At 41.1% G+C, this 23,899-nt stretch overlaps 1 protein-coding gene and 1 long non-coding RNA gene across 6 annotated transcripts in view; one reads left to right on the forward strand and one right to left on the reverse strand.

Annotated features, from left to right (window-relative positions):
• LOC122819601 (electrogenic sodium bicarbonate cotransporter 1-like) overlaps nucleotides 1-23,899 on the reverse strand; it is a 40,681-nt gene that overhangs the window by 11,406 nt on the left and 5,376 nt on the right. For 2 of the 5 annotated variants that reach the window (XM_044096429.1, XM_044096430.1), the window contains exons 2-15: nucleotides 20,667-20,743; nucleotides 18,165-18,341; nucleotides 10,322-10,454; nucleotides 9,149-9,309; nucleotides 8,891-9,070; nucleotides 8,565-8,663; nucleotides 7,963-8,039; nucleotides 6,051-6,208; nucleotides 5,851-5,938; nucleotides 4,141-4,295; nucleotides 3,342-3,470; nucleotides 2,693-2,867; nucleotides 1,607-1,740; nucleotides 52-314 (exon numbers count right to left, since the gene is read on the reverse strand). In XM_044096429.1, the coding sequence (XP_043952364.1) occupies nucleotides 52-314; nucleotides 1,607-1,740; nucleotides 2,693-2,867; nucleotides 3,342-3,470; nucleotides 4,141-4,295; nucleotides 5,851-5,938; nucleotides 6,051-6,208; nucleotides 7,963-8,039; nucleotides 8,565-8,663; nucleotides 8,891-9,070; nucleotides 9,149-9,309; nucleotides 10,322-10,454; nucleotides 18,165-18,341; nucleotides 20,667-20,743 (2,006 nt within the window). The remainder of the gene's footprint in view (nucleotides 1-51; nucleotides 315-1,606; nucleotides 1,741-2,692; nucleotides 2,868-3,341; nucleotides 3,471-4,140; nucleotides 4,296-5,850; nucleotides 5,939-6,050; nucleotides 6,209-7,962; nucleotides 8,040-8,564; nucleotides 8,664-8,890; nucleotides 9,071-9,148; nucleotides 9,310-10,321; nucleotides 10,455-18,164; nucleotides 18,342-20,666; nucleotides 20,744-23,899) is intronic. The other 3 variants (XM_044096431.1, XM_044096434.1, XM_044096432.1) reach the window with 3 other exon arrangements.
• Nucleotides 211-20,656, forward strand: LOC122819604. Its single transcript, XR_006368635.1, has 3 exons — nucleotides 211-295; nucleotides 2,191-2,293; nucleotides 20,255-20,656. It is a non-coding gene; the product is annotated as an uncharacterized LOC122819604 (long non-coding RNA).

A 23,899-nucleotide genomic window follows, 5' to 3' on the forward strand; every position in this document is an offset into this window, starting at 1 on the left:
GGCGACCAGGGCAGCCGAGAGGTTTGGACTGTCAAGCTGCGGGATACGCACCCGGTACGCAGCGGCAGTCGTACTGAGTGATGAGGTTGTGATCAAACTCCGGGTTGATGGGGTTGTGGTGGGCCAGCTTTATCATCTTCTTGAATGCGTCATAGATGAAGATGAAGCTGATAAGCGCAGAGAAGCCTTCCTCTGTGAAGCGTGTGAAGTACTGCACCAGGAAGCTCGCATCCGTGGCGACCAGCACCAAGCAGAACAAACCAGACCACAGGCCGATCCACAGCCGAAACTCGAGGTAGTCGAAACTGTTGTCTCTGAGTGCGGATGGAAACGGGGAAAAAAGCAAGTAGTTTCAGTGAAAGTGGCAACTTAAAAAGACCGCTACCCCTCTGAGAATTCAGTTTTTTAACACAAACTCAGCAAACAAAAGCTCTTGTCATACAATACAATATTTTTTTTTTAAGAAAACACTGTTGACAAACTCCATGCAGCATTAGCTGCAGTAGACAAGCTAATGTTAGCTGACTAACAAGCTAGTGTTAGCTTCTCGGACTTGTGTTACAATTTTAGAAGTTCTCAAATAATCTCTAACCTTCCTCAATGTCCTGCTTTTGACACACACTATTTTGTTAATAACGTCTATTTCCAAGTCAAAGACAACATTTTAGATGCACCTGTTATAGTTGAAGTCGTGTTATTTAAGCAGCAGTAGGAGTAGCTGCTACTTTTCTGCGTTAAATAAAAGTAATTAACATTTTTGTTAAATATATTTGTGTAAATACCTTCAAAGTTAAGTATCACGTTATTATGATAATGTCATGACAGCGCTACGATAGTGAAAGCAAAACCCGAAATTAAAGGGCTCCACATGCAACTGCACCACACGCTTTTATCTATTTAGCATCTGTGGCGCAGGGCATGAAATAACTTGCGTGCAGCCTAGCAGCTGTTACCAACGCCGGGCACACACACCCACAACATTCTTCACTCACAGCGTAAAAATAAATGAGAGTGAATTATTGATAACGGAACAGAGTCAGCATGTTGTCTGGTAATCCTAGCAGACCGACTGAGGGGCTTAGAAAGGAGCCAAGAGAGAGACGTCGGCATTGGACAGCCTTTAGTGATTGTAAATTGATTCTGTATGTACAATTTTTATCATCGCACGAGGAAAGATCACTCATCTGAATGCTGCGGTGGATTTTTGTTCAGCTCTATCACATGAACCAGGGTTTTTGTGTAGTTGTTGGTTTTTTTTTGCAGAGTGCTCAATGAGGTTTGATGCTGTTCTTGTCTAATCAATCAGAACAGGAAGCTAACAAACTGTTCTGTGAACAATCTGTAAGTGCTAAGAGATTTACAGCAGGAACAATCCGCCCACTTGCAGCAATCTTAAAGAAAAATAAACATCCGATACAAAGCTTAAACCGTGCTCCAAGTGTTGATAGTTTCATGTATGATAGAGGAGAATTTCTTGAAAGCTGCTGCTCTGGATTCTCAATCGAATCTCCCTCTTGTCTTTATTCTTTACATTATGTTTGCATGATGACTATCCAGGCACAGGAGAAATCCTGTGACTGACTAGGGTTCATTGGGAGGTACTCACTTGCTGAAAGTGAAGAGAAGTCTTTCGAACACAAGCACCGGGCCTGTGCTACTGAGGATAGTCAGGGGCTGACCAGCTAGCAGGCAGAACACTACTCCTGTCAGCGCCGTACCGAGGAAACTTTCTAACACTCCCTGCGGCACACATCAAAAACAGGTTAGGATCATTTTCACCAAGGTGATAGAGTGAAGAATTGAACCAAAGTATGACTATAAATCTACCAGAAACACATTTTATCGCAAGTATTATACAGCTTTAACCGTCACAAGTCAACGCTAAATTTGTTCTTATGCAGATGACACTTTAGTTTATCTTGGAGACAGCATAAATTGGGGTGGGCCCATTAAATATTTATTCGTTTACAGCATGATGCTGAGAAGAACAATGAACAGTAGAGTTCTGCCTCTGAAGCAATGACTAAGAAAGGCTATTCCAGGGCAGGGATTCCCTCTTTCCCCAAATTAGAAAACAGGATTGCAGAACAGTGATGAAGTTCAGGATCGAAGGGGGTTGGGGTGGGGTTCATTTAACACCCGTGCTGAGGCTACAATGGCTGAGTAATCTGGATCTGTGGTTATTTTCAGCTCTGGCAAATCCCCCGCACACGGCTGATGCTCTCTGCAGGTGTCCGTCACAGCAGAGGCCAACGCAAGTACGGCTTCCACTGGACAGGCTGTCACCTAACAGGTGCGTGTGGATGATGGCAGCCAACACTGCATGCTATTACAGAGGAGTTAGAAATTCCTGAAAGTTATCAGCAGTTTGGTTCAGCAAATGGATTTACTATGAGCTTCTAAGCCTTAAATTAGCATGGCTTAGCAGCTGAAGAGACAAAATTGGTTTAACACGAGGAGTGATGACGGAGCGATGAGCTCAGCTGATGGTCGATGCCAACTCAGCGTCCACTGACTCCGCATCAAAACTTGGGGTTGTTTAAATGACTTAAAGTTAACAGGTAACATATCCGGCCGCACAGATACAGCACTTTTTACATCGTCCTTATTTCCTCCTCGCTTCCTTTTCTCACCGCACTCGACGTCAAGCGTCAGGACACCCAAACGGAGGCATTTTAACGAGTAAAGTCACCTGCATGTTCTCTGTAGCGTCTCCAAGCAAGCCTCCAAACGTGATTGCGTTGGTGACCGTGCCCAGATAGATGAACAGGATGGCAGACAGAGACTGAATGTGGAGGGCGTCGTAGAAGTCGCTGGCAAAAAACGGCAGCTTTCGCTTCACGTCCAGGATAAGACCTCCGCAAAACCTTAAAAAGACAGAGCCGTCGGAGTCTGTCAGCTTCACATCACAGCTCAGTTTCATCTCTTCAGAGAAATTCGAGGTTCACGAGGAGTAATAAAAATCGGCCCGGATATGTTTCTGTCATAGTTTCACAAGAGGGGGAATGCTCTGAACAAGAGAAACACAATAAGGTTATTCAGCTGTGAAGTGAGTCCATTGTTCTAGTTCGTTGTGGAGTTTTTCCTCACTGAAACTTTTACTGGAGAACAAAGGCTAAAAGACTTTCATTTGACAACAGACATGTGTCCTGACAGCAATTGGAGGCAATCAGGATTATAAAAAATGATTATAATACACCCATCTGTCAAAAACCTTTCCCCAAAAAATGCAAAAACATTCCAAGCTCCTGTTTTTTTTAAGCTGTCAGCTCCTGTCGTTCCCATTTGAACTTGTCTCGCACTTATAATGATTTCACAATTGTATGGAAAATTCGATTTACTTTCTTGTGCACTGAAGCTCCTCTCCCACTTGGTGCCCTCCACCTCCGCCTCCTCCAGCTGCGTGTCCCGTATCGTGGGGGGCGTCTCCATTTATCGGAGGAGCCTCTCCTCCAGCATACATGTTCTTTCTGTGAAAGGAAACAAAAAAATTGTCTTCAGTTTAGCAAAAACATTAACAAGAACCTTGCAATAAATATCTACTACAATGCAAAATAAATAAAAATAAAAAATGCTTACTATAAAGATGCGTAGCAAAAAAACCCAAAAAAAACAACAAAAAACCCCCCTTAAAATAAATTTGTCTTTTGCTGTGTAGCAAAGTCTCACGCTTCAAAAGTTAGAAAAACACGACCACATTGTTTAACTGGAGAAAAAACAAAATGAAAGAAACTCTCTTCTTCACTTCTGGCAGACATATTTTTTACTTTGAAGTGGTGCACACATAATAGATTTTATGAATATTACTCAAGAGCCTCAGGAATTCATGTCAAAACAGATTGTTTCACTTTGGATATTTCATTAAGTGTCCTCCTCTCCACAGATCACACGCCCACATGGTCTTATTTGGTTTTGTTCGATGTGAGGGCTCCGACGGCAACGTATGCATTACGCAACAGGTCAAACAGCGGAGTCCGTTTGTTTACTTTAAAGGCTCGGTCCAAATATTTCCGTTTGCTAATGTAAAATCTAAAAGCACAAAGGTAGGGCACCAAAACTAAAACAAAAAGTGTCACGTGATGGCCAATCAAATGAATGGCAGCTTATTTCGTTTGGAAAATAATGCGAATCAGATCAGACCTTTTGTCTGAGGAGGGAAGGGACTTGGGCGGCTCTATTCTGATGTCGGGGTCCCACTCGCCAGGAGGAAGGACGATCACTTCGTCCAGGAACTCATCGATTCCAGCCAGCAGGTCCTTCCTGCCTTTCGCTTTGTAGGCGATGTCATGAAACACCTTCAATTGAAACAAAACCGACCAATTACCATTTAAGAAATGAACGTGTGCTTTTTTATTTTTATTTTAATTTTTTTTTACAATCCAGTGCCTGGAAACAGAAACAAACAGGAAAAAAATAAACAAATAAAGATAGCAACTCCAACAAGTGAGTGGAAGAAAAATATTTCCTAATAGCTTTGTTTACCGGAGCGAAGAGTGGAGCATGTCACTGACCGTTATTTATGGCACTTAAAAATCACCGCTATGCAGATGTTTCTCAATGCGCACACACACACATACGGGTTTATGCCAGCATCAGGCCTCCCAGTGTGAATAGTTCTACCAACAAACACGTGAGTCAGTGAGTCAAAAATACTCCAAACATCTGATATACTTGCGACACGACAGTTAAGGGAGAGCTGAGAGGGCAAAGTTCAACTCGAGGAAATCCAGAGAAAACAGTTCCTAAAACTACTACATCAACAGAGAGCATGTGGGAGAGCTGAGGCTTGTGGGAAAAATGCAGGCCAGGTGCACTCAGTATTAAAAATGCTAAAAATGTTGACCTTTCTGAGAAATACTGTGGCAGGTGTACAAAAGACACCAAGCAGGAAGATTGAAGAAATGCTTTCTCCAATCCTTTTGCTTATAACTTCAGCTAGAAGTTGGCCAGAAGCTTGACTGTTTCCTTATTGGTAGAAAACAAGCTATGTCCCCAGTTTTATAAAATCACAACCAGTTTTTTTTCCTGTGCACTGCTTGCCAGGATGCCAGATAGTCTAACCGCATTATTTTACTGATCCAACAAATCTGGGTTTTCCAAAACAATCCAAGTGTTCGGTCTTTGCAATGACGTTAACGGGGAGCGAGATGCTTTACTGGCTGCTGTGGCTTCCTGTCTTTCCGTGGTTTGTCACATGCTCTCTGTTCAGAAGTTTGCACAGAAAGCAGCGGAAACTCTGGTCGTTAAAGTTTAAGACGTACAAAGCAAAAATAAGGAAAACTTTACGAAGCAAGAAACAAACTTTTTAAACCGTTTTCCACAAGTGGTCACCTGGAACTGCTTTAAAATACGAGACAGTGATTAGAGAGTGACATTAGCCTAGCATGAAAACATCTTCAGCAGGAGCAGGAGGGGAATTTATTAATGACAGCAGACTATAAAGATTATGAAAATTATTGGTGAATCAGTTAAATTTGACACTAGGAGAATATTAATACAAGCCAGGTGGTGAAATAAAGAGTGTAGCAAACACTGATTTTTATTTTACCTTTGCCGTATTACTAAACTGGGTCTTAGTATTTACCAAATGTCTTTTCTTAAATGACTAAATTAGTATTGGCAGACAAGAAATATCTTGATCCAGATATCTATTCCATAATTATTTATTTTTCTCCGAAGAATTTTTGCGGCGCTAGTGGCTCGCATTTTTGCGACAGTAGGCAGACAGGAAAGAGGGCGAGGAGAGGGGAAGACACGCGACGTCTGCGTCGAGGACTAAGGCCTCAATAATTCCATAATTTTAAAGAAAATTTTTAAGAAAAAAAAACAACATTCTCAATATCAACTTACCTCATCGGACATCAGGGTAGCGATTGCTCTTCCGATCTCTCGGTAAGACTTGGACTTTCCTTTAGGTCCCAACAGTACAAACATAAATCTAGGTACGACATGGAAGCATTAATTAGTGATTTTTTTCCGTTTTGTTTTGTTTAATGCATGTTTCCATGCGACATCAGTAGGTCACAGGGGAGGTTTTTCCAGCAGATTACCTCGTGGGCACGGGGACTTCGGTAAGCGCTCCCAGCATAACGGCCTGCTGCAGACGGACAAAAGCAACAAACGGGGTTTCCAGGAAGTCCACCTCTCCGACCAGCACGTTTGATGCCTCGGCATCGCGGGGCAACTTTTTCATGAACTTATTCTTCAGCTGTGGAGCAAATTGGAGAGAGAGAATATAAGGGTGAGTGTGTAAAGCAGGGGAACAACATAGAATATGATCAGGATCAAAACCTAACTTGCAAGATGATTTATGAAGCATCCAAATTCTTCCATTTTAAGATTATGAAAACATGCCCAAGACAAGACAAAGAAAGAAAGTAGTGTTGCCTTTATTGCCTTTAAGCATGTAGAACAGCAGCAGTGTCTGCCCTTTGCTTGAGTTATGTGGCAAAACGCATCCCGACTTTATGCCATCCAATAAACAAACTTTACAAGCGTGTATATCCAAAGTCTACACCGGTCTTGCTTTGTAGTTGACAAGGGGACAAAAACACATGTTAACCGATTTGTCGCAATCCTAAAAACACCCATAGGTTGCAGCACATTAAAGACATGGAGCAAAGTCTTGTCTTGCCTCAAACTTCTGCTTCGACAAAAAGGAACCCGCTTGAACAGTAGTTCCAGCCCCTCCGAGGGGTTACACCGGTTCATCGAGGTGGGGCAATGCTCTCCAGAACAACAACCCCCGGCTGCCTCCCCAAGGAGAAAACTGTGGTGCAATTGTGTTGTAAGAAAAATGCTTGGAATCATTAAATCAGGGATGGAGTTGTTCTGTAAAACAAATATCTGTGTCTTTCCACAGTACGGGTTTCACATTTTAAAGGTGTTTGACTTTGCTTTCAAGTGTAAAAAATAAAACAAGAGCATAAAAATCTGTATATTTGTGTGCATTAGCATCAGAAGGTTGAGAGGTTTTGGTTAAAACACTTTGCCGCTCTCCGCATCCCAATACCAAGGAGTCATGTGCCTGCTCTTTATTTGGGTCAAATTCTTTTAAGCTGAGGACATTAAAATGATTATTAAGAAGTAAACAGAGTATTATATCTAATCGGCGTATGAATTAGACGACAGTCAAAGAGCCAAAATAAGAATCAATAGAAAAGGAAGTAGATAAGGCCAAATTAGTTGAGCACATCCACAGAGTTATTAAAAGTTGTTACATTTTAACCGGATCTGCCCTGCTTTTATCTCCTGCTGTGGATCTGTCACTATGACAACAACTTAGAGAGAACTACTCCGTCTTGAACGATGACGGGGGCAGAAACAAAAAAGAGACAACTTATAGAGGCCAAGATCTGTATTATCATTAACTTTTTTTTTCCCAAACAAATGTAAGACATAAATACAAAGGACCTACCACAATAATTGGAACTCTTGCAAAGATGTGTGAAAGGCCTGAAAAAAGGCGGTGTTTTTTGTTTGTTTGTTTGTTTTGTTTTGTTTCTTGCAGCAACAGCAGAACACTATAACAATATTTTTTTTATTTTTTTTATTTGAGAACAAATACTCAAAGGGAAGAAAAAAAACCTCACCTGAAAAACTTATTTTACAACATTTACTATCATTTCAATGTACCTTGAGTATTTTAACTTTTTTAGCTGATCTGAATCTTCAAAATGGGAAACACTAGAGAACATAGCATTCATGTACTTCGTTCACATGTTTACGGCAACACACAAAGAAGAGTCGCTCGACTCAATTTACCCATATATTTACAGCCAGAGCAATATTTAAAAACAAGGAAGCACCAAGAATTGGGACAATCGGGTTTATATTTCAACTATACACCCTGAGCAGGACGGAAAGAGAGAATTTAAAAATAGCCTGGAGAAAAAACTGTTGGTACAACCGCCTGGTTATGGTAAAAATCCATGTGGATGGTGCTTTAAAGGGACACATTACCTGATCCTTTTCTGGTTTATCAGAGAAATCGCTCAGGCTGTTGGAGGTGAGGTTCCGGTGGGAAGTGGTAGGGCTACCTGCAGATAGATCATATATATATAAATGCATTGTTTGAATCAAAGAGACAGGACTACGCAGTAAATTAGACATAATCTGCCTTACAGGAGGTGAGCAAGAGCAAAGAAAAGCACGAGTCGGGCATACAGAAGGAGCTAGAAATATCAGCTAAATGTGGCAAGGCTTAAGCTTAACAAGTAATGCCAGATGGCTGCTCATTCAGTCCCTCCACAGAGAGAAGAGCTGGGCTATGTGGTCATCTCAGGGCTTCTGCTTACAGGCGTCAGCAGACACATGCTGCTTAAGCAACTACTGGCAAAAGAGAGAGAGTGTAAACTTTGGATTTTTACTCCTCCGTTGTTATTGGCAGAAAACAGAGACGATAATCTCTGTAGCCAAGCGAATATTCTAATAGGTTCTAGTAAGAGTGCATCCACATTCGAGTCAGTCTGCACGTCTAAATGTAAATGTCAGTGAGGCTCTGCTCTGTCCCGTGTTTTCACTTATGCGCTGCTTCTCAGCTGGAGGGCCGTGACCTCACTCACAGAGGTGTCCCATGCTGGAGCTCCTCATGACCTCACATGACTCCGTCAGGTCTTGTGGAATTAAATAAGGCACAGAGTGATCGAAGGACGAGCGCGGTGCTGCCCCACCCCGGATGCAGAAAGACAGCACAGACCCCGGCAAGATCAAGAGAGAGGGGAAGAAAGGCAGGAAAAAAGGGAAAGAAGGAAGAGTTTGGAAGGGCGGGGAAGAAGAAAAGAAGGAAAAGAGATTCAATCAGAAAAATATTAGTGTAGAAAAGGTGGTTAGTCTTAGAAGAAACTTAGCTATAAATGGTAGAAATGCTGGAATTGAAAATCTGAATTACCATTTTCCTGATTTGAAAACAGCCGGCTTGCACTGGAAACGCTCTTGCCGATGTCGGCAAGAGAACGCAAGTTGGACTTCTTGGTCTGGTGGCGATGCTTTCGTAACAGAGTGTACACCACCTTCTCCTTTAGGTCTGCCTTCAGCTGACCAGTCTCAATCTGGCTATCGGTGATCATCTCTGTAAAATGGAGGCATGAAAGACTAGGACAGTGTCCTCTGCAAAACATTGGATTTTTTGTGCGTCAACTCCACCGACCGACAACTTGTGGCAGTGTGGACGCCTCCATGTCTAGCAGGACCGTGCCCTTCTCGATGTACGTTTTGAGCTCCATCAAGCTGTGTAAGGACAGCGTGGCGACATGAGGCTTGCTCCAACGCTCTCCACCTTTCTCCACCTTCTCCTCAAACTTAATCCACCTTGACGCAGCAGGATGAAGACAAAGAGGCAAGGAACAATGTCAAGAGTTGCTTGGACAACAGCCAAAAAGGCACAGAGAGTGATTGTCTTTGCTACAAGTCCTATTTTTGAATTGGTCACACTCCAAAGGGTAAACACAAGGTACGCATAAAAGCCTGCAGATAAAAACTTAAATCAGTGGCTGTAAAAGAAGAACAAGGTACCATTGGGATGAAGCTGGTGTTCAGTGGTGCTCAGACCACACACACGGATCATTTGGCGAAACAAGACTTTGTTGGCACCCTGGCTAAGCTTTCCTCAGGGTACAAACCCGGGACATGGATTCTTTTTTTTTAATAACGCATCACATGTCAATGGTACAAAGAACTATTCACATGAGGCCAGAGGATGGGGTTTCCTCTCGGAATAGAGTATCTGTTTGGCCGTGGTCCACATGCCTGCGACCTGCCGTCTTGCCTAAAGCGGAGACACCGTTGACTTGTAGGAGTTCATTTGCAGACACTCCCATTTGACCCTTGCTTCCTCAAATAGGAATGAATTTTAACTTGTGAGGAGTTTCTGTTATCACCTTGGAAATTTCTGCGGCCTTGTAACATTGACTACGTGCGTCAATGTTACGGAAACACACGTTTCTTTAGAAATGGCTCAAACTGATGCCTGCATGTCATTGAAAAACGACCTGTGGAAAAGCAGTTACAGAGTTTTAAGGCTGGGCCTGTGCCAAAGTAAATTCTGTTGGGATCATGTGGGAGTTCGAGCCCTTTCCTGGTCTCACAGGGCAGGTAGCACAAAACCCGATCAGATTAGAACATACTGGGTGTTCACTGGAGTGCAACCTATTTCCTTAAAACAATCATAAAACATGTTGGGATTGTGTTCCACGTTCAGGACTGGGAAGCAGGAAATTTCTCCTGACTTTGCCCACTGCTCTTTATGTGAAAGAGCAGTGAGGAGTTGGGCTGAGGGGCCGACGCATGCCAGCCTTCTGAGATATCCGGCCAAGCGACTCACCTGGCCGTCTCTTTCCATTCCAGCTCCTGCCCGTCCACGGACAGGAGCTCGTCCAGCTCTGTGAAGAGCTGCGGGGGTGGTGGGCCGTCGTCCTCCTCTCCCAGAATGAACCGAATCCTCTCAGCTGGAGAAACTACACAGAGAAAGGTCGCGAGGTTGAGACTCTCAAAATCAAATAAAACATATTTCGTACTTGCGTTGTCTTGCAAAGCAAAGCTTGACTCGAGGAATGTCGTCACAAAAATCGGGTTTTCCTAATTGCTGTGATCAGGGACAATTTTATCTGAAGTTGGCAAAACAAAAACAGTAGCCAATATGACCTTCTTTACTCTCACGGTGAAAAATCTGCAAAGGAAATTTATACTTTTTTTTATAAAAGAGTTATTAAAATCTAATTATGTGTTATGTCACAAAACCCAAGTGAAAATACTTAGATATCTTCTTCCATACACAGAAATCCTTGAAATACCAAGATATTGGATGACAACATGTGTCAGAGAGGAAACATTCAGCAGGTAACAGTAAGGCAGAACGGAGCACAGAAAAGTTTCTCTTTTTCAAACCTTCCCTTTAGAAATCTCACATTTCGGGAAGGATCTTTAGCCTCAGAGTGGGAATACCCTCTATTGTTTTAGAAGTGCTAGCTGAGCTAACTGCTAATAACTGCTTTCTCGGCAGTGTGACATTAATTGGCTTCCATACTAATAAAGGTACTTATAAATACATTTTACAGCAGGAAGGCTCAGAAGCATTTTTAAACACTGTTTTTATAGTTCTTAAAATGAAATTGGAATCAGCTAAAATTTTCAACAAACGAGAACTTGACAAAAAGTACAGCTAGCATATTGTTCATATTTTTTTTATTATCAGCTCCAGGAAGCAAAACCTAAGTTACATGTCGTCTTACACACAAAACCTGCAGTTTCCTACATTTACCCATTCTGTGGTGTAACAGGGTTTTTATAGCCTTTAAGAAAAACAAAAAACAAACATTGTGCCATCTTAAAACCTTGGCAAAAGAAACAAAGGTTTAGTCAAGAACTGGATGGGTTGGTGTATCCAAACAGCACAAGATTAACAGAAAAAGAGAATGCAAATACTACAAATCTCAAAAATAGGATAAGCAAGTAGCAACACACTTGAATATTATGATTAAGTGTTTATAAAAAATACAGAAAAAACTGGATCTGCATAGCTTTGTATGGGAAAAGACATTTAAGGTAAATTAATACTTTCATCAGACAAACCGAACTGATCAATTCATCTTCTGATCAATTGTGTACTAGAGAAACCTCTAACCATGAACCACAGCAGTGGAAACATTACAATTTGGCAATGCTTTAATACCCCAGGTACTTAGCACCTTGTTGTTAAGTACTAAAAATGCAGTAGGACTGTTCAGCGAAAAGCGTTTGGACACCTGGTAAGGAGCTGCACTGGAAGTGGAGCAGTAATTCAAATACTTCTCCCAAAGCACAATCGCAAATCCAACAAGGAATGTCTCGAAAGGTAGAAACGGCGAGCCATGGAATGCTAAAGTCAAAGGGCAGGTTTGAATCTGGCCTTTGACTTGGGCGGTGGGGGTGGAGTGTTCTAGACGGGTGGTACGTGCATCATACAGCTGCACGGGTTAAGTGTTCAGAAATTTCACCAGGGTGATGTCATAGCTCCTTCAAACCAAACACTGGCTCCAGTGTACCAGCATATGTAAGGAACACCCTATGAAATGCAATGATACTGGTTGAGTATTTTTGGAAAAGGGAACCCCGTCTCACCCTCATCGTTACGATGTAATGTTCTGGTTATCTACAAGAGAGACTAGACACACACTCTGTATCCGGAGTTTGGTCTGAAAAGAGCCATTGATGCTTGATGGGAAACCTTTGGCAGCACACCCATAGGAGGAAAACATTTCCCTTCCCTTCTGAGAAAAGTGAAATCTTACTCAGGAAATCATAGAGTTTATTGGCATATGTTAGCATTTATTTATCTTCTTGCTCTTCCTTGAATTAAGCTTAGGCATACTCTAAAAACAATAATTCCCTTTGTTTTGTATCCTACATCCAGCGGGTTTTCCATTGTATAATACAAAATAACGGTTCATGCTAACACTACCAGGAAAGTTGTGCAACCATGTTAAGTAGCGAGGCACAAGAGGCTATTTTTAAAGCTCTTTTTGTACAGAGTACTAGTCAGCCGTCTACCTTGACGACATAACATGGCTTGTAACCTGAAATAGCGCTCTGTCACCTTAATTTAGGGCAGTTGTTTTTAAACTCGTACAATCTAAAATTGAGCTACAGTGAGGTCAAGATAAGTGCAAGTTAGATCAACTTATAGGGTATTAGCCCTGTGTGAAACATCTCGATCGGACCACGCATACAAGATGTCCCCGGGACGTCTCCGGAGTCGGGACTGCTTGCCACCTCATGGCGTACCTAATCACCAAGCCCGTCTCAGGTGTTCAGTGAAAACCAGACCTTTTGTTGTGGTTAGAAACAGCTTACAAGTGGTGGTATGAATCAACGGGATTATAGGGATTTAGATAAAGGTCAAAACAGCAGGAAATCTATGAAGTGGAAGGCGGCTGTGTATGCACCGTCTACAAGTGTTTGTGTTTTCAGTCGGGACAGCGCGTGTGGCACAAAATGCTACCCACATATCTAATCCGATTGTGCCTCACTCCAACACATCCTGCATAAGTCATCTGAGAGAAATGCTCCCATTTGTACTCATTACAGCGAGTTTCTGATCATTTCTCCGGAGAAAGTACCAGAGGCGTAGCTTACGTACGGCATGACAGGACAGGGCATAACAGCCAAAGCCAACATCAAATATTTTCCATGGGGTCAACAAGGTTGCTCACGGCTCCACAGTGGAAAAATGTTTAATCCAGGAGTGGCTCTTCATACACAAGAGTTCGTCCTCTCCCTCAATCTTACGAGTGAGAGGACGGGACTGTTTACGCTTCAGATTTCCTACCGAGATACACGCCGATAATAAGGTGGGAGTCGGCGTGTGGACGAGTGTGTTTGGGAGGCATTTAATGTTCCGTTTCAGTCGCTCTTCGCTGCTTAAGTTTGATTACACTCGTTTCTCGCCTCCTGCTGTTTTACAGCCCAACACAGAGTCAATGGATGAACAACCAGCGGTAGTCGTGGCTTTATGTTGTTGTGTTGCAATTATGAACGTAGAAAAAGCAGGAGGGTTCATTGAGTTTTTATTTTGTAGGGGTTTTTTTTTTGTATGTGATCTGTGTATTATCTAATAACTACATAATTAACTAGGCCTCTATAAGTGGACTGAACTGATTTTAAAGTAACACAAGAAACCATTTAGATTCATAGTATTATTTACTGAGTTATACAGAGTAGCTGTAAAGGTTTCACAAGTTTAATTGCTGGATCAAATAGCTTCCTACAGCCTTACGCTTTTGTCCATGACCAAACTTAATTTTAAAGATTTATAATAGATACAGACATTACACACTTATTTTTCAGACGCAGAGCCTTTTTGGCAACACTGGTAAAGATGTTCAAAAAAATAAAGAAAGAAATAAAAAAACGCCTTAAAATAAAATCTTTCTTGTTGCCCTACCAAACCTACTATGATACAGTAATAATATAAATGATATAGTTGCTCTTTAGAAATATTAGCTCCCAAAGATTATTTTGAAAACAATTTATTGAAGTTCTAATCAACTCTCCGTCGGTCAGAGGATCTGAGCACCTTTAGAAAATAATGGATGATTCCTGTTACACTGGGGTTTCTTTTATTAAATGACTACAAGAATTTGCCCATATCTACATCCACATTCAGTAATTCAGAAAAAATATTCGGATTCTGCTTGTATATCAGAACAAATGGGGTTTTATTTTTAAATAACAACCTTTAAGCAGGTATTAAACATACTTTCTCATTAAGATGAAGTAATATTCCAATCTAAAATGTCATAATTTCACTGACTGTAAGTGGAAAATCATTCTTTGAAAAAGAAGGGGAAAAAAAGGCTAAAACAACAAAACAAGTTACTTGATCACATTTAGTTACTGGAATAAATTCACTTTTTAAAAATGTTCTAATTTATTGAACGGTTCAAGCATCACAAATGTGCAGAGTTTGCTCAACACCACCGAGACTTTAACTGAAGCCGTATGTTTTGGTTCGATCAGCACAAGATTAAATGTTTAAATGTTTAGGGGGAAAAGAAAAAAAAAACTCCAGGTGGATCTCTAAAGCAGTGTTTGTCCAGCAGTCCAAAATCAGCAAAAAAAATATAATTTTTAATTAAACGAGCAAAAAAAAAAAAAAAAAGTGATTTTTTTTTGTGTGTGTTTTGTTTTATTTCCATGCACTTTAACTAAAATGTTAAAATTAAGGGGGTTTTAAGTGCCTGATCTAAGGGTGCTAATGGCCGTGGGGGTTGCGTTTTGTGGCTCATGCGTTAAAATTCAAATGATTTTCAAAGTAATTAAATTGGGCCTGAGACATGAAGATAAGGAGATTAATGAGACCAAGCCACTTATCATATCAAGGTATCTTCGGATGACTGAGCACACAGGCTGCATGACACCAGACCGTGAGGCGCAACAATGGATTACAGCGTCAGAGAAGAGAGGATTACCCAAGAGCACGTCTGCACCATCGAGGCTGAGAGACGACGGCTTCATGTCGCAAAACGCACGACATGGAAAACGTGGGGAGAGAACTTTCATTCATCTTTCCTCTCCTCCCACCAGTTTTAAAGTAACATATTCTTCTCTGCAAGAATATGTCACAAAGGCAAAAGAACACACTGTAAATATTTGTTCTTCTGGCCAAAGAAGCCCAACGAATTTCAGATGCATCCTTATTTACAATCCAAACATTACACGCAACGTTCAGTAGTCTCCCTTGATATGAAACAATCATGTGGCCGCAACAGCTGACATTGATAAAAAAATACAACTGTCAGAAGGCAGAACAGCTGGACATTCCTGCAGACCTTCTGTCTCCATGCTTCACTTCGTACTCCCACACAGTGCAGAAAAAAACATTTCACTGTAAATTCTGGACCTTTATTTTATTATTTTTTTTTATATTTCAGATAGCTTGTTATATAGACATAGTTTAACTTAAAAGACATAACTTAAACTATGTCTTTTAAGTTACCATCCACTATTACTGGAATGAATGCTAACTGTACATTTGGGACAATAGTTTGGATTTTTTTTCCATATGGGTTCTGTGGACAGGTTAAGAGTAAACATGGGCTGGTTAGTTGTATCAAAGTTTACCTTGGATTTAAAGTTTCAGGCTGCTACACATTGCCAGAGAAAGTGTCAGATGTATGAAAAATGTTCCCAGGTCTATTGCTGTGCAGTTGGCTGCAGGCTACAACAATTCTCCCTTACATACAAAAGAGACATATTCAGCTGTTTAAACAGGGTAATAAATCAGCACCGCCCATCAGCCTTATTAAGATAACTACTTAAAAGAGAGGTAAAATCTTACCTGAATGTTTATACACTTTAATCTGTTTTATCTTCATGTGAGAATAAGAACTAGCTTCACTCAGTCTCTGGTTTTCTTTAAAGCACGTAGAAAATCTCTAGGCACTTGGTAACTAGTAGCCTGGTAGTCTATGTAATTCTGCTCGATTCTCATCTACCCTCTGTACTGCACCAGAGTTTCCTCCCACTGAGTTGGATTTCTCCAGTAGAATTTATCGGGTCAATCAGCGCACAGAAGGAGAAGTTGTGAAGGATGAAGTCGATTTTCTGCGGCGTTTTAAAATTGCAGTCTGCCTGTAGTTTTAGCGACAGCAGTGGAGAAATTGAGCGAGGCCGTTCAGTCCGTTTGGGCCACGCTTCCAAATGTTGGATTATCATTAACAGCTGCCGTGTTCGACTAACGCCTCTCATCGCAGTGGAGGGTAGCTGTTCATAGTCCAGGCCATTTGCAGCAAGCGTCATAGCATCGAACCGGCGCATTGAATACGTCACGGACACATGTTAGCGCTTGGGTAACATTTAACACTAAGAGTCCACGTCTCCAGAAAGCAAATGTTTCTCAATATCAAAGAGCCAAGACCCTCTTTACAAAGCAAAGCATAGAATAAGGGGTGGGCTTTTTCTGCTAGTTCTCCAGTTTAAGTCTGTATGTAAACCAAGTCTCTTTATTTTGCCGTTGCACTCTTATTTGATTCTACTATCCTTAGTTTCAGCTTCTCTGGTACCCTTTAATTTGTTCGTTATTTCCTCACAAAGACCATCCAAACCCGTCTGAACTTAAATCATCCTTCTAATCACCAGTTTACTTCCCCACATACTTTCAACTATCCTGACATTTTTCCCTACATGCCCTGTTCAGTTGGGAGATTTGCCTTTTCTCCAGCTCTTCATTCACTTTAATACCTTAACGATTACCTCAAACAGACTCGTACAAGATGTTTCAGGCACATTCCAGTACTGCGAGTGATAATTATACGACTTGCAATTGAAATGTTTTGGGGCAAACCTTTCGGGGTTAAACTAATCCCCCTATACAATTACAGTAAGTGGATCTTTTAGTCTACACTGATGCCAAATTATAATGTTGATTCAAAGGTTGCTGGATCGTTCCCACCAGCAAAGCGCATTAAAGTTTTATTTTGTTGTATAGCAGGTTATGTACATCACAAACTAAAGCTAGTTTTTTTTTTTCTTCCTTGCAGATATATCCTGTTTTTGGTCATTTTTGTTGCACTTAAATGCTTCAGATCAAACTAATCTTAAAATCAGGAAATTATAACCTGAGCGAAAACACAAGGCTGTTTTCAAAACAATAATTCATTTCATTAAGAAAGATAAACAATTTAACAAACCATGAAGTAGTTGTCAATAACTGCATCTTTTGGTCAGATTTTTCTAGCCACCGACAATTGTGATTAGTCAAGGAATAGCGCCTCACTGACAACACGAAGTAGGCTAAAAGAGCCTCATCAAAACCCCATCATCTACAAAAATTTAAGAAAAGATGAGAAATAAATCAATGGACACCCATTAGTCTGGAAAAGGGGTTACAAAGCTATTTCTACTAGGGCACCAGGGCTTTAAGCAGCAATTTTCTGTGAATGGAGAAAACATGAAACAGATGTAAAACTCCCAGAGAGTGTCGACCTTCAAAAATGACTCCAAGAACAAAACTCTGACTCATCCAGAAATCCAAGAAACAAATAAGGTATGCACGCAAACTCTTGTCTCAGTGAATGTCGGTGTTTATGATTAAACAACATGAAGTAGACTGGGCCAAAAAACAATATCTATCGGAAATTATCCTGCAGAACGGAACATTTTCCTGAGAATTTAAATATGACAAAACATCTTGCGTGTTTTCTCAGCAGCAGAAGAAATGATAACGGACATTTCACATTGTCCTTGACTTCTGGTAGTGCTGTAGTTTCTCAGGGGTAACATCTGTAATTCTCTGACTTTCCTCTCCAGTTTCTGGCCAACTACCTAATTGCCTCCATCTACTTAGGTTTTAGCTGCTGAAAATCCTTTCCCACAAAACCCCAAAGAGTATAGAGCCGTGGTTAAGCGCCCAGGTGTAAGGGAACACCTCTCTTTGTGTTAACTTTACACACATTAGGCCAGTCGGGTGTCATTTTAAGATTAGCCTGTGCCGTCTTCCCACTTCTATTCCCATGACCCATCAGCTTTGTTCAGCTTCCCTAGCAGCAGAAACACTCGATAACGATTTGTGGTGAGATGTTGAAATGTATCCAAAAGCCTCCTGAGTAGATTATGAAGTGAAGGCGTCGGCGTACGTAGATCTTTTTTATTTTTAATCAGATCTGAGAGTCAATTCGTGATGTACTCACTGAGGGGTTTCAGGATGCTCGTGCAGGAGTCGTCCGCGTTCTCCGCGTCAGACTTGTACGCTCCCACAATCTGCTCCACACGTTCCCGCTTCTCCTTGTGGTTCGACTTGCGTCTGTGGCGTCTCCTGCGGTGGTAGCTCTTGGGAACGTGCACACCGATGTACACGGTGTGGTGGCCTGTGACGGCACAACGGAGACACAGATCAAGATCTGTTATATTCATAGACGAGGAGACGCTATTTTAATAGCAAAAGGAAATAAAAAAAACAACAACAACAAAAAACAATGGAGACCCAAGTGATCTGGCTTTGTATGGGATATATCCTCATCTTAGGGGATAGACTTAAAGGTGTAGTTCAGAATTTTTAAAAGTGTGGTTCTGTAGAAAGTGTTGATACCTCTCAAAAGGCTTTACATAGCAACGGCTGAAAATCTGATGGTCCAAATACAAGGATGTAAAATAGGGCATGAAATCAAACAAGGCAACGCAAACGCCCTCACTGATCAAAATTAGAATGAAAATATTTTAACTGTCAAATAAAAATAACTACCACTTGGGTAAGAAAGAATGCCGTAAATCTGATGTTAATGTTAACTTAGTTAATACAAGTTGGCAGAGGATCTCATAATTTTTATATAATTAACAAAAGATGCACTTTTTTAAATCCTTCTGCAGCTGTTTTAAGGAATCTTTATTAAACTTGTAGCACACGTCATGACTTGATAGATTTTTTTTAATTTTTTATTTTTTTTTATATATTTTTATTCAAAAAAGTACAAAGTAAGGTACATAAAAATACAGTAACATGAATTGAATTTGCTTTATCTTTTAACAACCAAACCCCACCCACCCACCCACATTAAACAGAAATAAAAAAAAAAAAAAAAAAAGGGGGGGGACAACAGGGGACATTACATGTCAATAATACAACAATTGGACATAATCAATTATATTATATATTTGATTTTTTTTAAATCTATGTCAAAAGTAACAGGAAGTCCATATAAGGCAGGTTAAATGTTCTCGTCTCTTTCTTCCCGTTAGGAGTAGTTATTATTTTCCCTTCAGAGGATTAACCCCTAGGTGACTTCATTTGGCATAAATCCAAATTAGTTGGTCCTGGAGGCTAAAGCTAACAGCTGGCCCAGAAGAGCAAAGTTCAAAGCAGACTTTGACCATCTTAAAATAACACCAATTTAAAAACATCACAGCTCTTAATGTGGGAACTATTTGGTGACCCTTTAAATGATCAACGCGTGTGAATTTTAATGGTCATTTACGGAGTAGCTAGTGATCATTTGGTACGTGGGAAATGGAGATGGCAAGCGGTGCACCGACAGTGATCTTCCTGTGTGAAACACGTACTCAGACCAGAAAATGTAAAGTGTTTCGAGTCAAAGTAGTTTGCTATTATAAAAGTAAAGTGACGTAAACATTACAGATATTTCATTGGAATATTAAGTTTTACATACTCTCCTTTTCCTATCAGGACGTTATTATCACTGGAAACCATCTGCGTGTTGTTTGTTACAACCCGTTTCACGCAGGAAGGGAAGTGCAGGCAGACCGTCTCCAACCTGCATTTCCTGAGTACATAACGGTGACAGTTTAAACATTTATTTTAAAAAAAAACTAACATTTGGTCTCATCCCCACTAAGGCAAGCTGTTAGCTTCAACTTCTGGAACCAGCTAGCCTGAATATACACTAAATAAAAATACCAGGAGAGTTATGTGCCGAAAGTAAGACTTTATCTGGTAATCTTCTAACAGAATCATATTTCAAAAACTATGAAATACCCCTTTAATGCACAAGCCAATAATATCAGCCGGGAGTTAAAGTTTGCCGTCAGTCACAAGAGCAACTACTCCCCACATTAGAGGCTCACTCAGGAAATGATCATTTATTCCGTCCAGGAAGTAATTAGAGGGAAGAAAAAAATTAAACTCTTACAAATGCCGGGATCAGCTGACTAAGTCAGAGTGAAACAACCATGTTTATATTGGCTTTGTTTTATTTTGTTCTATTCAATCTCTGCATTCCTAAAGCATGTCTCGCAGATTTGAATTACATCTTCTGCGTTGCGGCAGAAACCGACGCGCACCTGAGAGGAGACGAAAACCTCAACCCTGGACTCCCATGAGGAGAGGCTGAAAGCAGACAAACAGAGGGACAAAGCGCCAAGAACGCCGACGTGCCTCTCTCTTTATGCGAGCCTTTAAGTGGAGGTTGGGTAAACATGTTGGGCGTCTCAGTAAATACATGCGAGTGACTCTGGATTCTTCTGTGGCTTCAGCAGACGGACAATGGAAGGATTAGAACGGCCCTCGTGTGCAAAATGTCATCTTAGAAGAATTAGAGCCGTCATTGATGTAAGTTTCTGGGTCGATACTTGCGGGAAGATGACACGTTTTTCTCGGTATGGCCACAGAGGCCGTGACAAGCGAGACTTTAAGATCTGAACCAGCGGGACAACTGGCCAGAAAGCAGTACTCCGCCTACCTTCCACTTCCTCTTCATCACAGATATGCTTGACAAAAGACGCGCCTCTGTCCAGCACCGCTTCATCTTCCATTCTGCTAGACAGAAAAAAAAAAGAAGAAAAACATTGGTGATTAAATGTTAAGGAGTGGAAAACCTTTTTAGAAATGGGCTTTCTTCACTGTAAATCACAGCCATTTTTTTGCCCAAAGGTTTATTCTGCTAAATCAAGTTTCAAAAAGCATTTGTTGCCAAAAGAGCAGTTTTTCTCACTTTTTAGTCATGTTGCAATCATGAACAATATTCATTTTATTGGGATTTCATCCGCCAAACCAGCAACAACATCATGCATAATGAACCCTTTTTCTTCTTTATTTTTAACAAATAAAAATCTAGAAAATTTTGCCAAGTGTGTATGACTCAGTACTTTTTAAAACCACCAGCAGGTCGACTGGGGTGCGTCTCTGCATCAGCTTTGCTCTTCTGGCAACTCCTGTTTTAGCCGCGTCTTTCTTGGAAATCAATAAAGCTTAAGCAGCATGCATGGACAGCATCTGTGAATTCCCCGGCTGTAGATTCTGAACTGGAATAAGGCCTGGGCTTTGACTGGGCCATCCTGACAGATGAAAACGCTTTGATCTAAAATCATTACATCGTAGCTCTGGTCCTCTGTGCCAGATTATGTTCGCTGCGTCTCCGTCTTTATTGTGGAAATATATTCACGTCTGGTTTCCCTCCTGGGATGCGCAGTGGAAGGAGTTCCACTCTGCTCTCTAGCAGTCGGGTGGCTGCAAGCTTCAACATGCGCTAGAGATCAGTTTATAACTGGAAACCTTTCTGCTAACACCTTTGCGTCTGCAGCCACAAGGCCTGAAAATATGTCAGGAATTAATCAAAACCTCATTTTATCAATTGATTTCAATGTTTCTGGAATTTAAATGAAATTATTAATGAGGAATGCTATCTTCTTCTAATTTCTGGTATAAAAGGGATTACACAACGCAGCTAGTTAGTAGCACTGGATTAGCTTTCACAACCAATCTGAAACATTATACAGTCAAAACTAGAATCTGACGTTTTCCCTCCAATGTTACTGTACATACCTGATACCTTAATATTATTATTAACCTACTTCTGTAGCATGAGGCATGAATTTATTTTACCAACAGTTTGTTGTTGTTTTTTTTTCCCATTTATCACAAGTGCAGCTGACACACTTGAACGTGCCAGCAAACGAGTCAATACCAGACTCTGAGTAAGGAGTGAAATCCATTGCGAGTCTTTTTGGTTTTTTTTTTTCGATCTCAGTTATAAGCCACATCTTGGGCATAAAACAAGGATGCAGGTCCATACAGCATCTGAGGCGACTTTTCTTCTCTGTTCTTGACTTCGTTCCTTTTCGTCAAGCTGCTACTTAAAGATATTCCTGTGAGTTTGGGAAGAAAATTTGGTTCCCCCCCCCGACCCCCTGACCCCCGGTCCAGTAAAAATACACACATCCAGGCTATAAAAAAACTGCTTTAGGCCACGTGGCGAAAAATAGTCAAGCAACCTTTTCTATAAACAGAAAATTGGTCTACCACAAGCATTTCTTACTTAGCGCCACAGACTAAACTTTTCATCACCTGTGCCTTGGTTTGCTCCATTAAACAAACCATTAAAACCGTCTAGAGCGTGAAGGGAATCAAAATGAGAGATTCACGTTAAAACTGATCTCGACTGAGAGCGTCAGTGCAGATTTGCCAGAAGGAGAGGCTGGAGGGGGTTTTAGGCTGAGGAGGAGTCAGATTGCAAATTAATCAGAGTGGGGCAGCGCTGACAGCTATAAACAAAGCCAGGAAGAATACAGCGTGTTCCTTCAGTTACATTACATGCTCGTTTGAATTTCCCATGAGGATAACGATATCTGGACGTGAGATGACAGGGGTACAATGCCGATAGCAAGTGTGACGCTGCCGCGAAATCAGACGAGTCAGGAGAAGTGTGAGTTCAGCATCTACGATGTCAGTAATATCTCTGCCCTCCTTTTGTCGCTGAATAAATAGCAGTTGTGCTTCACTGCTGCGCTACGTGGAAAGGCCTCGGCGTTATCTTCTAGCTGCCGGTTTCTACCTGGTCTCCCGCCTGCGCTTTACATTCTACCCCTCCAGGACAGACTGTACTGATAGTACCACTCGTTTCAAGAGCTCGATTATGTCACTCTGTTTTCCTTTGTGCAGATCTTGTTCCTGGGCAGACCCACTGACACAGTTTGAACACGAATTATCAGCAGACTTTTTATGTTGGCCATCTTTTCGTGTTATGTTACGGTGGATTGTTCTGTTCACTGAACAATTTTTTATATATTTTTTTGCTGATCTGGTCATGTTTTTACACACTGCGACGAGCCAGGTTAGGTTTACTACTAAAGGCCCGAAGATTGTTTTATAGCCTTGGTGTTGCAAAGGCCTTCTTCTTTGAGCATGTTTTTAATCGTAAAAACATACCAACTTTTCACTCTCAGAACATATTGTGTGTGAAAGCTTAAGGCATTTCTTCTAGTTTCTTCATTAAAACCAAAGGTGTTACCAGAGATCAGTTCTTGGCCCTCTCTTAATCTTTTTGCATATCAACAGTCTGCGTTGAAAAGTAATGAACAGTGACTTCCATTGTTTTGCCAATGAAGCTCTAATACCTGCTGTTCTAACCTCCACAATCATTCCTTTATGATTCAGTGCACGTGGAGCTACGTTATTTCAATGCCAAAAAAGTGTTTTTATACATTTTAATTAGATTCTTAAATAACTTGGTTGTATCCTTCCTATGCAACCTTGCATGATTCACATCTCCTATCAGTGCTCCATCGAGGATTTCTCCCACTTAGCTCGATTTGCATCCGCGTGGAGGATGCGAGCGAAGCCATTCGGTCCGTGTTGGCCACGTTTCTACATTTTCCAATCAGCTTCATCGAGCTGGTGCACTGCAAATGTCACTGCCGAGCCATTGGTTAAAATCAAATGCAGTGGTTTAAAAGTTAAACAAACGCCACGCCTCCAACAAGCAATCGTCTCTCCATGCCCTCTGTATGACGCAACGCTTAGAGCAACTGCACCCTCTTCAGTTCTTCGTTTTGTTCTTTAACAAAGACCTGATCGCCGTTTGAAGACAAGCAGGCCCACTGCATTGCACATGCCCCACTATAGGAAACTTTTCCCACCAAAACCACCTTGCGGGTTTATTATCAAGCAGATCAATTTTACATCGATCTTAACCAA

Source organism: Gambusia affinis, linkage group LG17 (assembly GCF_019740435.1).
Source record: "Gambusia affinis linkage group LG17, SWU_Gaff_1.0, whole genome shotgun sequence".
Classification (NCBI taxonomy): domain Eukaryota; kingdom Metazoa; phylum Chordata; class Actinopteri; order Cyprinodontiformes; family Poeciliidae; genus Gambusia; species Gambusia affinis.